The 16,099-nt window shown below is 48.0% G+C and overlaps 1 protein-coding gene across 1 annotated transcript in view; it reads left to right on the forward strand.

Moving 5' to 3' along the window:
- Positions 1–15,260, forward strand: part of Col9a1 (collagen, type IX, alpha 1) — a 50,960-nt gene extending 35,700 nt beyond the window's left edge. The window contains exons 26-37 of the mRNA XM_013036644.1: positions 946–999; positions 1,088–1,141; positions 2,552–2,605; positions 3,301–3,372; positions 3,974–4,009; positions 4,884–4,928; positions 6,191–6,223; positions 8,682–8,828; positions 9,003–9,057; positions 9,774–9,962; positions 12,454–12,531; positions 15,079–15,260. Coding sequence (XP_012892098.1) covers positions 946–999; positions 1,088–1,141; positions 2,552–2,605; positions 3,301–3,372; positions 3,974–4,009; positions 4,884–4,928; positions 6,191–6,223; positions 8,682–8,828; positions 9,003–9,057; positions 9,774–9,962; positions 12,454–12,531; positions 15,079–15,260 — 999 coding nt within the window. The remainder of the gene's footprint in view (positions 1–945; positions 1,000–1,087; positions 1,142–2,551; positions 2,606–3,300; positions 3,373–3,973; positions 4,010–4,883; positions 4,929–6,190; positions 6,224–8,681; positions 8,829–9,002; positions 9,058–9,773; positions 9,963–12,453; positions 12,532–15,078) is intronic.
- The last annotated feature ends 839 nt before the right edge of the window (positions 15,261–16,099 follow it).

Below are 16,099 nucleotides of genomic sequence, written 5' to 3' on the forward strand. Positions count from 1 at the left end.
GCTTTAGAATAGAATAGGTAACTTATACTTGTGCAAAGCTGGCACTAGTGGTGCGTGTGGACTGGCCCACGGGTACACGCCTGAGCACGCTGGGCCCCACTAAGGCCTGTGAGGTGGATGGCATTGGCTTCTCCCAGAGCACGCTGTTTCTGAAGCAGGGTGGTGAGGTGTTCTCCATAGCAATCTCTTTGTTTCCTCGTGTCCACTCCATTTTTAAAAAATTAACAGTATCAATAAGAGTAAAAGGGCTCCAAGGAAGTATGCTGGAAATGGTAAACATCCATATAACCAATACTGTGAAGAAAGAAAAATCTTCAAGTTAAAAGGGATTCCTGTGTGTGTGTGCGCATGCATGTGTGTGTGTGTGTGTGCGCGTGTGTGTGCATGTGTGTGTGTGTGTGTGTGCGCGTGCATGTGTGTGTGTGTGTATGTGTGTGTGTTTCAACTTAGGACCTCGGTGCTATTTCTGAGCTTTTGTTGCTCAAGTCTATCATTCTACCCTTGAGCCACAGCTCTGCTTTTGGCGTTTTGGTGGTTAATTTGGTGGATAATTGGACTTTCTTGCCTGGGCTGGCTTTGAACTGTGATCCTCAGATCTCAGCCTCCTGAGAAGCTAGGGTTACAGGTATGAGCCACCTCTGCCCAGCTAGGGATCCCTTTAAATAAAGAAATGTTAACCTATCACCTTTAATATACTTCTTAGACAATACCTACAGGATGTGGAGGCATTCATTAAGAAATTCTACCAAAAAAAAAAGAGAAAGACAAATTTAAAAAATGAAAAGAAAGAAAGCACACACACACACACAAAACAGAAGGAAGAGAGTTACATTCTCTCAGCTTGCCACAGGGTAGATGATTAAGGCTCCTCAAATATACCAGGCGTCCGTGGTGTGGGCCAGGCCGGATGGCTAGGGCTGTTCTGAGTGCTCGCTTCACCCACAGGGAAGCCCGGGAGCTCCAGGGAAGGCTGGCCTGTTAGGGAATTCTGGAAAACCGGTAAGCCGCCCTCTTCCCTTCTCATCAGGGGATGTCACCAAGTGACGCTGACTGACTGACGCTCCCTCTGTTCTTGTTCTTGGACCAGGGCCAGCAGGGGCCTGCAGGAGAGGAGGGGCCCAGAGGACCCCGGGGGCTTCCTGTGAGTATTTCATTCCCCAAACTCTGCTCACTGCCCGTCCTCCCCTGTGGTCCTCCCCAAGCCTGTGCATGCCACCCATCCATTGGTGCTGATCAACACCATGCAGGACTGCTATTTAGGTATATAGAATTCCTCTTTACAGTGAAAGGAGACAGAAGCGAGGTGTTTAAGAGGCACAATGACTTTCTGCTCTTATTTCCGGTTGAAAAAAGTACTTTCATGTGATTACAGTTTGTTTGTGCCAGTACTAGGGCTTGATCCAGCCTTACATTCTCACTTGGCTTTTATGCTCAGAGCTGGAACTCTACCACTGGAATCACAAACTTTTTACTGGTTACTTGGAGATAAGAGTCTCATGGATTCTTTTCCCTGCTCAAGTTGGCTTTGAACTTCTATCCTCAGATCTCAGCTTCCTGAGTAGCTAGGATTACAGGCATGAGGCACCCGGCTGATCTTATGGGTTTGATAGCAGATGTTTGTCTTTACTCTGGCTCCTTTTGATTCTGTTGCTATCAGTCAGAAAGGGATTTGCAGATATCAATCACTGCGAAGAATTATCTTTCTGTCCCAGCTGAGGGTAAGTTTAGCATCACAGCTGCTGGACTGTGCAAGTTGATCAGTCATTTAACAAGTTTGCTGTGGCCGCTGCCATTGAGATATTCCCAGGAAATGTGATTATTAGCTAATAATCTCAGTGTTCAGTTGAGCTGAACATGTTGGAAATAAAACGAGTATTTTATCAGACTGCATAAGACTCTATGCAATTCTCAAAAGCCAAAGCTGATGAATGCATGTGTCTTTCTCAAATTTTTTTTTAAAACCAGTTTAGGATGTCACACACTTTCAAACTCAGATCTCAAGTAAAAAAGTAAAATAAATGTTGCTCTTGATGTGTATTCATAACGAGTTGCATGTCTCATTTGAACTTAATTCTTTAAGACATGTTTAGAGTGAGAATGAGTGAAAGGAAGTCTAATTTCTTCATCAGTTTCTAAGATCTGTGTCTTTTTGGAGTTGCAGAAGTGGCTCTCAGGCAAACATCTCTGTCTGTGCTTCTTTCTTGCTCTTCTGGGGTAGAAGGTCATTTGCCAGGCATTGCTTTAGCACGTTCTGCAGGGCTGAAAGTTGACTCTGTGCTCCAGACCCCACACACAATCTGAAACCTGTCTCGACACTGCAGGAATGCAGAGTCCAGCGTGGAGCTGCATTCTGTACATAAGGCACCAGAAGGGTCAGGAAGTGACTCCCTGCCATGTCAGACGCCTCTGCCCTCAGTTGAAGGGAGAATATTTTGATGACTTTTATATCTAAATAAATAAAAATACAGGTTGAATGTTATTCATTCACATAGTGCTTAAACATTTGATTTGGGCAGCTAACTAATAGATAGTAATGTGTGTGGCTTCCCAGGGCAGCAGAGGAGAGACAGGACCGGCGGGGTCCCCAGGCCTGCCTGGCAAACTGGTAAGTAAGGCTCCAATCTGCTTTCAGGAAAACATTTTTTAACAGTTTTTTAAGAGTACCTTTTTAAGAACAAGTGTGAACCAGGCACCAGTGCTTAATACCTATAATCCCTGCTATTCAGGAGGCTGAGATATGAGGACCAAGATTCAAAGCCAGCTTGGGCAGAGAAATCTGTGAGATTCTTATCTCCAATTACTACCAAAGAGCTAGAAGTAGCACTGTGGCTCAAGTGGTAGAGTGCCAGCCTTGAGTAAAAAAGCTCAGGGACAGCACTCAGGCCCAGAGTTCAAGCCCCAATACCAGCACTAAATAAATAAACAAAAGCACGAGAGGAAACTAATTAACAAAAGGCTGTTTAGTCAGTGGCCTTTTATTTTGGTCGCTTGATCCATGTGTGAAAATGTAAACATGGAATTTCAAAACTGTGTCTTGGGTACCATGGAGGATGTGTTAACCATGTGACTCATGGTACATGTGTGAAGTTCAGCTGTGTGGTGCACATGTGAAAGTCGTGTAATACATGGCGCACATGTGGCAGTCACGTGATGTGTGGTGTACCCCCAAAGTTATGCAATGCTAACCATGGACGTGCAGTGTGCATGTGGAGGTGAGTCGTGTGACATGCGGTACACATGTTTGGCTGTGGTCTCTCTGTGTTGTGGAGACCCTGACTTGGGGCTCTGTTTGTTTTCCAGGGCCCCCTGGGCCGCCCGGGCCTCCCCGGCTTGCCTGGGCCCCCAGGCCTCCCGGGAATGAAAGGTGACCGGGTAAGCTACCAGCACCTGTAGGCCTTATTGACGAGGGGGTTGGTGCCTGTCCAGACCAAGCTTGCTCTGGGCCCAGTGAAGATGCTTTCTAGGGTGTGTCAGAGAAGTCCACCCTGAAAGGTTTGTGCAAGCTCCGAGGCTTGGTCAAGAAGCCGGTGGCTGACCTCTATGATCCCCGTTACTCCCCAGGCTCAGATCTGAGGATCTCAGTCTGAAGCCAGTCTGGGCAGACCAAGACCCTCATCTCTAACCACCAAAAAGCCAGAAGTAGAGCTGTGGCCCAGTGTAGAGTACCAGCCTTGAGCAGGAAATTCCAGGGACAGCACCCAGGCCCTGAGTTTGAGCCCCAGAACTGGCGCACAAAAAAAAGTAATATCTGTTGACTTAGCAGAAGAACAGAAGTCTACCTAAGAATTGCAGCTGCAGCGTACTTAGTTCTAAATTGTGCCAGAGGCCCCTGTGGCGTCAGGGACCCCGTTCTCGTGAGACATGGGGAGGGGTGTTTCTCATGCCATGCCTGCCAGCCCAGTGAGGGGGGCTAGGTAGACAGCAAGCACCTCAGAGTACCAAAGCCGTGTTGTTTCTGCTCTGTCCACAACAGGGTGTGACCGGAGAGCCCGGCCCAAAGGGAGAACAGGTGAGCGCAGAGCGTGACGGGAGCCGAACAGCAGCTACCCGCCAGCTTAGGGGTGTGAAATGATGTCCTTCCTTCCTTCCTTCCTTCCTTCCTTCCTTCCTTCCTTCCTTCCTTCCTTCCCACCTCTCCTCCCCTCCTGACTCCCCTCCTTCCCTCCTACCTCCCCCTTCCTTCCCTCTTCCCCTCCCTCCTCCCCTCCTTCCCAGCCTCCATCCCTCTCTCTCTCCCAGCCTCCCTCTATCTTTCTCTCTCTTTCCTTCTCTATTATCTTTTAAGTAGCTGTACAAAGAGGTTGTTGCCATTCAAAACCCCAGCTTGTGAGTGCAGTGCATTTGGATCAATGTTACCTCTCCCCTTGTTCTCGCCCCGTGTCCCCCAGCCCCCCCTCAACTTATCAGCTCCATTTTGTCACACATACACTGGATACCACGGCTGCATCTTGCCTCCTTTCTCTCCCGCCCCTTCCCTGTGCCCCCCCCCCTCCACGATCTGCTCTCTCTTCCTGGTGCTCATTTTGTTATTGCTGTGAGTGAAACTCACACTTGCTTTCCACAGAAGCCGTGACAGCATACTGCTCTTTATTTTTATTTCTGGGCTCCTTTTCCTGCGGTCAGAGGCCTCTTTCAGGTTTGCCAGATTACAAGATTGTGGGCTGTGCTCATTACTGTAAACACCTGGGTTCAGCTCCACTTTGGTAAGAGCTGTCAGCCTCACCTGTGGCTCCCTTTTGGCCTCTGCCCTCAGTTTGGCCTGGCCTCCAGCACTGAGACGTCACCAAGGGCATTTTCTTTCTATAACCTTAAGGCTAGTGACTGGGTAAAGTTGACCCGGGGACAAAGATGGAAAAGTGTGACCTTTTGCCGTGATTTTTCAGGGAGCCTCTGGTGAGGAGGGGGAAGCGGGACAAAGAGGCGACCTGGTGAGTTTGTTTTTACTTTCTTATAACTGCTTATCAATTTTGAATTCTGTTAGAAACACACACACATATGAACATGTGCGTGCATATTTTTATCATACGGTCATACTCACTTCATCACCTTCTTTAAAGTCCACCCTTGAAGACTCCCAAATGATAGGTAAGATACAGGAAAGTGGAGAGGAGTCCTATCCCCAGGCCTTGGCTGGAGGGTCCCCCATCCCTAGCTCTCTTGACACTTGGGTGACGGAGACACCTCTGGCCTCGACCTGGGCACCTTGGCGACTGTGCTGTCAGCCTCTGCAGGAAAAGCCGGGCAGAGCTCAGCAAGGGGGGGGCAGTGAGTCTGAGACTTTGGTTTGCCTCAAACCCACCCAAGAGGTCCCCTCCATCTGCACAGGATGACACTGTCAAGAGTTCCAGCTATGGAGGGGGAACGCGCGTTCTTGTCCACCGCGTGTCTGGGTCTGCGGGCACATGCAAGGGTTCACATACAACCTAGCATGGCCTCACTTGGAAACCCAGATCTTGCTCCTGGGGACTCAGGGTGAGCAGCTGTTCATGAAATCGCTTTGGGAATCTTAGTGCTGGACAAAATTCTGGTAATGTGTAATTCAGGCATTCAAGATTTAGAATACAAGTAGATAGAACATCTGAACTGGGCAGATTATTATTTTAAGAATGAAGAAAATTAACAAAGATTATTCTGTACTTTCTGTAAAAGTTATTCATTGTTTGAGCTCAGAAAATGTTTGAAATCATTGTATTTTATATTAGAGATTACCTGATATACCAGCACTTGAGCTAAATTCATTTAGAATGAATGATGGGAAGATTTTAAATTTTTTTTCAAAGCTTAAAAGCATGTACATGTTGTTTAGGCTTTGGGGGAATGAATTTAAAATAATTAGTGTTGAAAGCTAAGTTTTCATAATAGGTTCAGATGCCTGTTACACGTTGAGACAGGATGTTACTTACATCTTTCACCTGAATGTTTTGAGTCCAGGACAGATCTGTGGGCAGGTCTGACCCAGCCCTGCCTGTGTTGCTAGAGGCCGGGCCAGCCCCACTCACACTGGCCACAGCGTCAAGTAGCAGAATCAGAACTAGAATCCAGCTGTTGAGCTAAAATCTTTCTGCAGTTCCAGAGTTTATGGTGTTTGTGTTCCAATAGTTCAGTAGCTTTTTCTTTTTTAAATGTTTTGGGTGGGGAGCTATCGAATGTGAATATATTGCTCTAATGTAATCTTGTTTTACAAATTTAGGGAGATATGGGATTGCCTGGCTCAAAGGGATCTGTAAGTATAATCCACAATTTTTCATGAAAAATTTTAAATTAAAATTTAATTTAAAAAGTAAGGAAAACTGGATTGGGAAGTTGGCTCAGTGGTAGAGTGCTTGCCTTGCATGCATGAGGCCCTGGGTTTGATTCCTCAGCACAACATAAGTAGAAAAAGCTGGAAGTGGCGCTGTGGCTCAAGCGGTAGAGTGCTAGCCTTGAGCTGAAGAGCTGAGGGACAGCGCCCAGGCCCAGAGTTTGAGTCCCACGACCGACAATAAATAAATAAATAAAATTAAGGATATGAGCCAAAGCAGTGGCTCCAGCTTGCAAGCCTGGCTCCTTGTAGACAGAGATCAAGGGACTGGGGCTCAAGGCCAGCCCAGGCAAAAAGGAAGCTGGAGAGACTGGGTCCATCTCCAGGCCTGTGCAGGGTGGCACCTGCCAGTCATATGGCTGCAGGTGGCCTGTGTGTTGGGGGGAAGGTTGGTGCCCTGTGCACCTATTATGTCCAGTGATGTAGAGATGAGACACACATCACAGCCAGCCCAGGTCTAAAGTGAACCCTGCCTTGAAAACATGGGGAAAGGCACTGTGGGGCTGTGGCTCAAGGGGTAGAGCACCTGCTGAACAAGCATGAAGCCCTGAGTTCAATCCCTGGTGCTGCCAGTAACAACAACAGTACCCCTGGTCATAATCAATAAAACTGCATCACGGGAAAGGCTCTGGCTTTAATTCTTAGACGAATTTAATTCTTAAGTTTAATTCTTAGAGGGCTTAGCTTCAAGGAACTAAATGCCCAAATTTACTAAATAATGACTTAACCCAGTACAATCCACAGCAATGGAAATAATCTACCTGCCATGTTCCCAGGGTTTTACTACACAGCATGGTATAGACTGGAACTCTTCCTGCTTTAGTCTTCCCAGTGCTGGGATTACAGGCATGCACCACCATGCTTTGGTTTTAAATTAGTCACTCCAAATGGAATGTTTTTAATACTGTAAATGGGTTTATGAATGTTACAAGGTAGGCTCTATTCTGCTCACCAAATAGGTCATTTTTAAAGAACTAGCTTGGGTCTTGCTTTGATCATACAAGTGGATTTTATTGGCAGCTACAGTATTATAAAATATTCCAGTATCTTTCTTAGTCTCATATGTGTCCCAGTCAAGGAAGTAAGCTGGTGGCATAAGCAGAAGACGATGAAGAACTAGAAAGGAACATGATCAGCATGTTTTATTTTGTCATTTTGTGGAAACTAAGCAGTGTCCTTACAAGTTGGATCGGAAACAATTCATAGGAACCCTGAAGTGGGCGTTCATGTGAAAGGAATGCAACAAACACTGTGAGACACCAAGAAACGTGCAAAGAGGCCATGCCACTGCCCCCAGCTCCCAGCCAGCCCGGGCCTCTTATTTCTGGTTTGGTCTCCATTTCCCAGCGTATACCCAAGCAGCTGACAGCATGGCAGCCACTGTCCCCTGAGTAAATAGCACACCCTCCTTCACTCAAAATGCTGCACGAGAAACAAGAAGCACAATGAAATCAGGCTCAGAAAGGCACACAAAGCCCGTTTTTGTGTGTATGTCAGTACTGGGGTTTGAACTCTGGCTTTGTGCTAGGCCCTTGGCTTCTTCACTCAAGAGTAGCACTGTACCACTTGAGCCACAGCTACACTTCTGGCTTTGTGGTAGTTAATTGGAGATAAGAGTCTCATGGACTTTTCTGCCTGGGCTGGCTTTGAACTGCAATCCTTAGATCTCGGCCTCCTGATTCGCTGGAATGACAGGTGTGAGCCACCGGTGCCCGGCTTGGCAAAGTGTTTTAATGCCACATTTTAGACGTGGTAAATGCATTGGTTTAGTTTATGTTCATGTTTGGTATCTTCAAATTAACCCAAAAGTAATGAAAGCTAAACAACTTACACTTTTGAGGTAGGTTTGTTTTATGTGTGTTGCAGGAGTGATGTTGAAATAGAGGAACCATGGCATTGTTTATTTTTTGTGAACATAAACTTCTAAGAAGCTTTATGAAAGTCAGGAGCGTGGCACTGAGGCCAGGCTCAGGGGCAGAGCGTGTGCCTGGCATGTGCGAGGCTCTGGGCTGGGCCCCAGCACCAAAAGCAACAAAAAGAAAGCCAAAACAACCCCACCCACAGAGCAGATCCTAGAGAGTAGTTTGAGTTGGGAAGACGCGATCTGAAGCAGTGTTATTCCAGTGAAGATTTGGAAATGGCAATAATTGTACACACTTGTACGGCTTTGCTATAACTGGAGCTCTCAGGAGACTGACTGGTTGTTGGGGTGCTCCTCCAGGGGTGCATGGTGCTCCCCTGGGATGCGTGGTGCTCCCTTGGGCTGCCTCCTCACCAGGCAGAGCATAGAGCGTGGGCTCCAGGAATGCCTGGTGTTGGTGCTGGCAGCGGGACACGCCTTAAGGTGTCTGGCCTTCTGTGCCCACTCTCTCTCTTCTAGGCTGGGAGCCCTGGAGAGCCCGGCCTGCGGGGGCCAGAAGGAAGTCGGGGGCTTCCAGGAGTCGAAGGACCACGAGGACCACCGGGGCCCCGGGGTGTGCAGGGGGAGCAGGGCGTCACTGGCCTGCCTGGCATCCAGGGCCCTCCGGTGAGTGGATGGTCCTGGGGTTCCGGGAGATGCCCCGCTGCAGAGGGTTCTGGATGATGCCCAGCCGCAGGGGGCCTCTGCCCGGTGGGCTAGGTTGAAATCCTGTCCCCTGGGTCTTTCCTGGGTTACATCGCCTGCACTTCCCCGGTGAACCACCTTTCCATTCCTGCCCAGGGGAGAGGTCCGACAGACCAGCACATCAAGCAGGTCTGCATGAGAGTCATGCAGGGTGAGTAGCCACAATCCCTGAGTCCCGCCGACGCTAACAACACTAACAACACTAACTCCTGCGTGGTGAGCAAGTCAGCCACAGCCCAAGCCCGTGAACTCCTGCTGCCTGACTTAATCCTTGCAGTTTGTATGGCAAATAAAAGGGACGCTGTCTGCTTTCAGAGTGAGAGGATTTGAGTCATACTTGCATGCACAAGTGTGCTCATGTGGGCACATGTGTGGGTGTGTACGTGCCAGTATTAGGGCTTGAACTCCAGGCCCCAGCATGATCCAAAAGCATGTCCACTCAAGCCTGGTACTTTGCACTGAAGCACACCTCCACGTCCAGCTTTTTGGTGTTCATTGGAGATAAGAGTCTCACACATTCCTGCCCAGGCTGTGTTTGAACCCTGATCCTCAGATCTCGGCCTCCTGAGTAGCTAGGATTACCAGGCCTAAACCACTGACCACCTAGCAGGTTTTAAATAGTATTAAAGCCAATGTTGTTTTACCAATTATCATTTACAGTCGCTCATAGCTTCATAATAAAATAGTGCTTTTCTGAGTTAGCCTTTCTTTATCTTTTTATTTTTTGCCAAGTTGGGGACACATATGCATGTGTGTGTACACACACACACACACACACACACACACACACACACACACACACACACACACACATGCACGCATGCACACTTGATCTGAATTACTCCTGGGTCATTTGCTGTCTTTCAGAACACTTTGCAGAGATGGCTGCCAGTCTGAAGCGCCCTGATGTGGGCATCTCAGGACTCCCTGGGCGCCCGGGTCCCCCTGGCCCTCCTGGCCCTCCTGGAGAGAATGGCTTCCCCGGTCAGATGGGGATCAGGGGCCTCCCAGGGATCAAAGGTCCCCCTGGGGCTCTTGGTCTGAGAGGACCTAAAGGTAAGAATTTTCCCAGGTGGGAATGGGGGGGGGGACAGGGCATACCCAGATTTTTCCCTTGAAGGTCATGGTGCTCCAGTGAAGGTCGGAGGGCAAGCAGGCCGCCAGTTTGGCCATGAAGGGGTAAAGGGGCCACCTGGCCAGCTCCAGCCAGGACCATTCATTCAATCACTTGTTCGGCATGTGCAAAACTGCATGTTAAAGAATGAGTTTTGCCGGGCACTGGTGGCTCATGCCTGTAATCCTAGCTACTCAGGAGGCTGAGATCTGAGAATCAAGGTTCAAAGCCAGCCTGGGCAGGAAAGTCCGTGAGACTCTTATTTCCAATAAACCACTAGAAAACCGAAGTGGTGCTGTGGCTCAAGTGGTAGAATACTAGCCTTGAGCTGAAGAGCTGAGGGACAGCGCCCAGGCCCAGAGTTCAAGCCCCACGACCGACAAAACAACAACAACAAAAAAAGAATGAGCTTTAACTGGGGCTTCTTGTAAGTCTGGCAATGTTTCAAAGCTTCAGAGATTGAACCAATTGGTTCGAGAGAAAGAGAGAGAGAGAGAGAGAGAGAGAGAGAATCCCTCCCTCCCTCCCTCTTGTCCATGCTGTCTCCTGCTTCAGAAACGCAGCCTGCGAGGCTTCGGTGCAGGGCTGTGGTATAGTGTGGTACAGTGCGGTGTGTGCTGGGGTAGGGTGCAGTGCGGTGTGGGGCTACAGTGTGGGGCTCTCTCTGGCCTCACCCCAGGGTGGCCAGAGGGTGGCCGCACTGTACTGGCCACGGTAATGGCCAGGCCTCCCCAGGCTGAGTGCTGGCCTAGAGAAAGCACTTGTCTATGTTCTTGCTGCCCATCACCTTAGGGGGGGGGATCCTGCTTTTGTGTTTCATGTACCAGTTCTGGGCTGAATCCAGGGCCTGGACATTGCCCTGAGCCTCTGTACTCAGGCCTGGTACTCGGCCATGCAAACCACAGCTCCCCTCCCAGCCTTTGTACTCAGAACTGGTGCTTTACCATGTGAGCCACAGCTCCCCTTCCAGCTTTTTGGTGGCTCACTGGAAATGGGTGTCTCAGGACTTTTCTGTGAGGCTGGCTTTGAACGCTCATCCTGTCTCAGCCTCCTGGGTAGCTGGGGTTACGGGCATGAGCCACAGCGCCCAGCCTTTCTTCACATTTGGAATGATAAATCAAGGCCAACTAAAGTTACAGGAGGATTTCCGCAGTTCCTTCTGCTTGTCGTTCCTCCTTGATGGCGGAGGCCCAGGGGACCGGCCCTGATTTCCCTTCCAGCTGACCTCCACTGTCCCCTCCCTCATCGAACGCAGACCCCCCCCCTTCCTCACAGACCAGCAACTATGTTCATAGCTGGTAGGACTCAGGACTTCTCCCTTTGAAGGAGGGGACCCACATTGTTCTGACTGAAATGCTTTTCTAAGCAAACTTCACCATCCCCTCCACCGGGGGCTTTTGGGGGTGGGGTCTTGATGGACATTTAACTTAGGAAAAATGGACAATCTTTATAAAGATGTCATTCCATTTAAAAGTATTTACAATCTTCTTTTTTTGGTATCCATTAGAAACATTGTTTCTTTCTTGTTACACTTGTACATTTCCAATCAAGCTTGTTTCTAGCTATTTAATATTTTAATTTCTATTATTTGTGGTATGTTTTACATTATCTTATAACTGCCATTTGTACCTAAACATTGATCTTCAGATATTAATTTTAATTTTGAACCCTGATACTTTACTCAGATTTTTGTTTGTAGCAGCTTTGAAATCGATTTTCTAATTTTAAAATATATCACCTGAAAGTAAGAGCAGTTCTGTGTGTGTGTGTGTGTGTGTGTGTGAGCACAAGTATTAGGCTTGAAATTAGAGCCTCCAGCTCTCACTTGGCTTCTCTGCTCAAGGCTGGCGCTCTACCATGTGAGCCCCACATTCATTCTGGCTTTTCACTTGTTAATTGGACATAAAAGTCTTAAAGATTTGTCTGCCCCGGCTAGCTTTAAACCTTGATCCTCAGATCTCAGCTTCCTGAGTGGCTAGGATGACAGCGTGAGCCACCGGCGCCTACCCGGCTACCCTCAGGATGGTTTTACCTCTCACACCCCTGAGTGGCAGCGCAGCCCCAGGGGCAGTGGCCATCGTGTTCCTCTGAATGCCCCGCCTGCCGTGTGTGACCTGTAAAGCTTTAGGTTGAGATGAATATGTTTTGTCATAAGAAGAAAGTAGCCTTCCATTCTTATTTTACTGAATACCAAGAATGCATATTCAGTTTTGTGAAATGCTGCATCCACGTCTGTGCCCACAATCCTTCTGGGTGTTTATGCTTTAGCTGTGTTAAGATGAGGAACTGAAGTTTTACTTTGCTTCATGTTGATGGCAATCTGGTTTGCTGCAATCTCCTTCCCTTCGGAATTTTGGCTTGGCTTAAAGTTTAAAATGCAGAAGTGTGATTTAAAAACATATGCAAAAATAACCTTTCTTTTATGAAATGCAGGTGACTTGGGAGAAAAAGGGGAACGTGGTCCTCCCGGGCGAGGTCCCAAAGGACTGCCAGGAGCTACTGGCCTCCCAGGTGAGTGGTTGTGTGTGTGTGTGTGTGAGAGAGAGAGAGAGAGAAAGAGAGTATGTATGAGAACTGCTGGTCTCCAGGTGAGTAGTTGTGTGTGTATGCGTGTGTATGTGTGTGAGTGTGTATGAGAGCTGGTGATCTCCAGGTGAGTGGTTGTGTGTGTGTGTGTGTGTGTGTGTGTGTGTGTGAGCTGCTTGTCTCCCAGGTAAGTGGTTTTGTGTGTGTGTGTGTGAGCTGCTGGTCTCTAGGTGAGTGGTTGGGTAGCACATGGGGAGAGGACTCCAATGTAGAATTAAATGATCTGTGAGTCATGGGTGGACCTTTTGTGTGAAAATAGGTGTCAAGACTTGAAATATTAATTCTTAAACGGATGCTTTCAGAAGCATAGTGTCAGCTGAGAACCACTGGCTTACTCCTGAAATCCTAGCTGCTCAGCAGGCCGAGATCACAGTTTGAAGTCAGCTTGAGTAGAAAAGCATCTCTTATCTCTAATAACCGTGAACCAGTAGTGGAGCTGTGGCTCAAGTGGCAGAATTTTTGAGCCAAGATCCTCCAGATCTCAGCCTCTTGAGTACTTAGGATCGCCAGCAGTCTGTGGCTTTGAACCACTCATATTTTAGTTTCCTAGCAGAACTTGAGGTGTGCCTGGAAATGCATTGTGGGACCTCCCGGCACAGCTGAAACAAGCCTCTGGCCCCAGAGGCACTTCTGTGAGCAGTCTGCTGTGGCTCTGGCTAACTTCCCATCTTACCTGAGGAAAGACCCCTCAGCATCTCTCCCAAGATGTGTGGATGATGCCCAGAGCCTCCAGTGCTTCCTCCGGCCTGCCCTAGCTGGCTTGCCTCAGCTCCTTGCCAGGGTTCACTTAGTGTTAGTGCTTGGCTGGGTTTGTCTCAATTAAGATGTCTGCTGCTAGCCGGGCATGAGTGGCTCACACCTGCATTTCTAGCTACTCAGGAGGCTGAGATCTGGGGATCCTGGTTTAAAACCAGCCTAGGCAGGAAAGTCCATGAGACTCATCTCCAATTAACCAGCATGAAAGCCAGACGCTATGGCTCGAATGATAGAACACCAGCCCTGAGCAAAAAAGCTCAAGGTCAGAGCCCAGGCCCTGAGTTCAAACCCCTGGACAGGCACAAAATAGAGTGGAACAGAACAGAGCAAAATAAAAGTATACTGGCTCTACCAAACATCACAAAAGTTAGCTTAGCGGAAGAAATGAAGCATTTTGTGCACACAGCTTACAAAGCAATTGTATGATTCATCAGCCTATGTAACGCTGAGAATTAATTGTTGGCAAGCAAACAAGGGCCCCCATTTGTGTTTGAGATCAGTCTCTCTTCATTACCACTCAAGTGTGCAGACAGGCCTGACCTCTTTCTGTGTTACATGGCTGCCCCCTGGTGTTCGTCCAGAGAGTGACATGGATGTTCATGTTTTAGAATCTCAAATGTTTTTATGGCTCCTTGAAATATAAACACCAAAAACAAAACCCAAACTGTATAATCATTAGGCAGATAGCACAGCTAATGTATATTCATGTGTCATATCGTGGTATGTACATAAAGACAGGCCTCTACGATAAGACTTATGTAACGAGACCACTGAAATGGGGAGAAAATGGACACCTCCAAGAAAAGAAAGAAAACTAAGTCTAAACAAGATCTAATTGAGCATGTAGGTTTGGTTTCAGCTGCTGTGATGCAGGGCAGAGCTCCATCATAATTTATAATCTCAGCATAAAGAACTTGTCAGTGGAAAGCAGACCTTTGCAGAAGTACCTAAAATATTACATAGGTGCTGTTGGCTCCCAGCTGTAGTCCTAGCTACCCAGGGGGCTGAGACCTGAAGAGGAGATCTGAGGATGGAGGTTCAAAGACAACCAGGCAGAAAAGTCTGAGACTCTAATCTCCAATTAACCAGCAAAAAGCTGCCAGCCTGGAAATGGTGCTGTGCTGAGTGCTGAGAGGAAATGGTGCTGTGTTACCTGGGAAGTGAGAGGAAATGGTGCTGTGTGGGGAGGGAAATGGTGCTGTGTGGGAAGGGAAATGGTGTGTGTGGAGTGCTGAGGTGCTGAGCTCTAGTTTTGGTGTATCACATGCATGTTTTCATGTAACTGTACTTTTAATGTGTCCATTGTATGCTGAGAAGGAGTTCGCTCACCTCAAAGATGCTTTCGCCATGTACTGAAGCAAAGCATATTGAGACAATACTTTTGAGTCGGGCAGTATTGTATACCTGCAGCCCATGGCTGGCCACAGCTCAGTTCTCAGTAGACGTGTCTGTTCTTCAGTGGAAGGTTTCCTGTTGCGCAGCACGGCTCTACTGGTGGAAATGTGGGGTGTGAACACCCAGCTCTTGGTCCAGCCCTAAATTTCTCTCAAACCCAAATCCAGTAAGGGATTTCTCCCTGTTTTCGTCATCATCCACCGTTTCTGAAAGCATGGATGAAGTCCCTGATCTGCAGCGGTGGCATGAGGGCCGGGTGCTCTGTGCTGGTTTGCAGCTGGGAGCTTGCTCTGTTCACACAGACAACCTTCTGTGTTTCAGGTGACCCAGGCCCTGCCAGCTATGGGAGAAATGGCCGGGATGGGGAGCCAGGGCCCCCTGGTGTGGCAGGGATTCCAGGGGTGCCTGGGCCCCCAGGACCTCCTGGACCTGCAGGTTTTTGTGAGCCAGCCTCCTGCACCCTGCAGGCTGGCCAGCGAGCATTTAGCAAAGGGCCTGAGTAGTGAGAGGCCTGTGCAGCATGTGTAAACACAGCTGGCGGAGAAGGACGCCCAGAAGCTGGGCAGGACCACCACCCGTCACCTCCGTCAGGAGGACCTGGGTCCCACTTGACATCACAGATTTGGTACAATGGTGCTATTCATCCTTTGCCTCTGGAGAGAACACAGCTGTTGCCAACAAAACCAATACCTGTAAATGAACGTATACCCCTCTTCTCAAGCCCTTGAACCTGACTGTGTTCTCCACATGTGATGTATCCGGGCCACTGTCAATAAACAAAAACAACGGGTTTACCTCAATGCCTGTAGTTGTGTGTGTCTTTACTTCAGAGCTTGTTCTCAGGTTACTGACCAAGGCACACAGAGTACTGCCAGGCCAGTCTGAGGAACCCACTATGGTCAGTGGACTCGGTGCTTTACCTTCCATCCATATGCTCAGTAGCCAAGAACAGACTCTAGAATTGCTTTTACTTACGTCCTCTCCTGTTTTCCATTTTCAGAAGGAATTTTGGTTGATTTGTATGTATTGTGTACCAAACCCACCAATATTTTGAGCTCCTCTATATTAAAGACGGAAGTATAACACCCTGGACCTAAGATTATTTGAACAATTCGAGGTAACATTCATCACTGGTTGTACCAAACAAGCAGTAAATACAATTTCTTAATCTCTTGCTTTTTAAAAATAATCATGTTCAGTGTATTAATGTTTAATGCATTTAGATATATTAAAATTTTAATTATTGGTTTTTTTATTTTATTTGTGAACATACTGTACAGAGGGGTTACAATTGCATGGGCAGGATAATGCGTACATTTCTTACCAAGCATTGCAGCCTCCT

The sequence above is a fragment of the Dipodomys ordii genome, unplaced genomic scaffold, assembly GCF_000151885.1.
Source record: "Dipodomys ordii isolate 6190 unplaced genomic scaffold, Dord_2.0 Scaffold325, whole genome shotgun sequence".
Lineage (NCBI taxonomy): Eukaryota > Metazoa > Chordata > Mammalia > Rodentia > Heteromyidae > Dipodomys > Dipodomys ordii.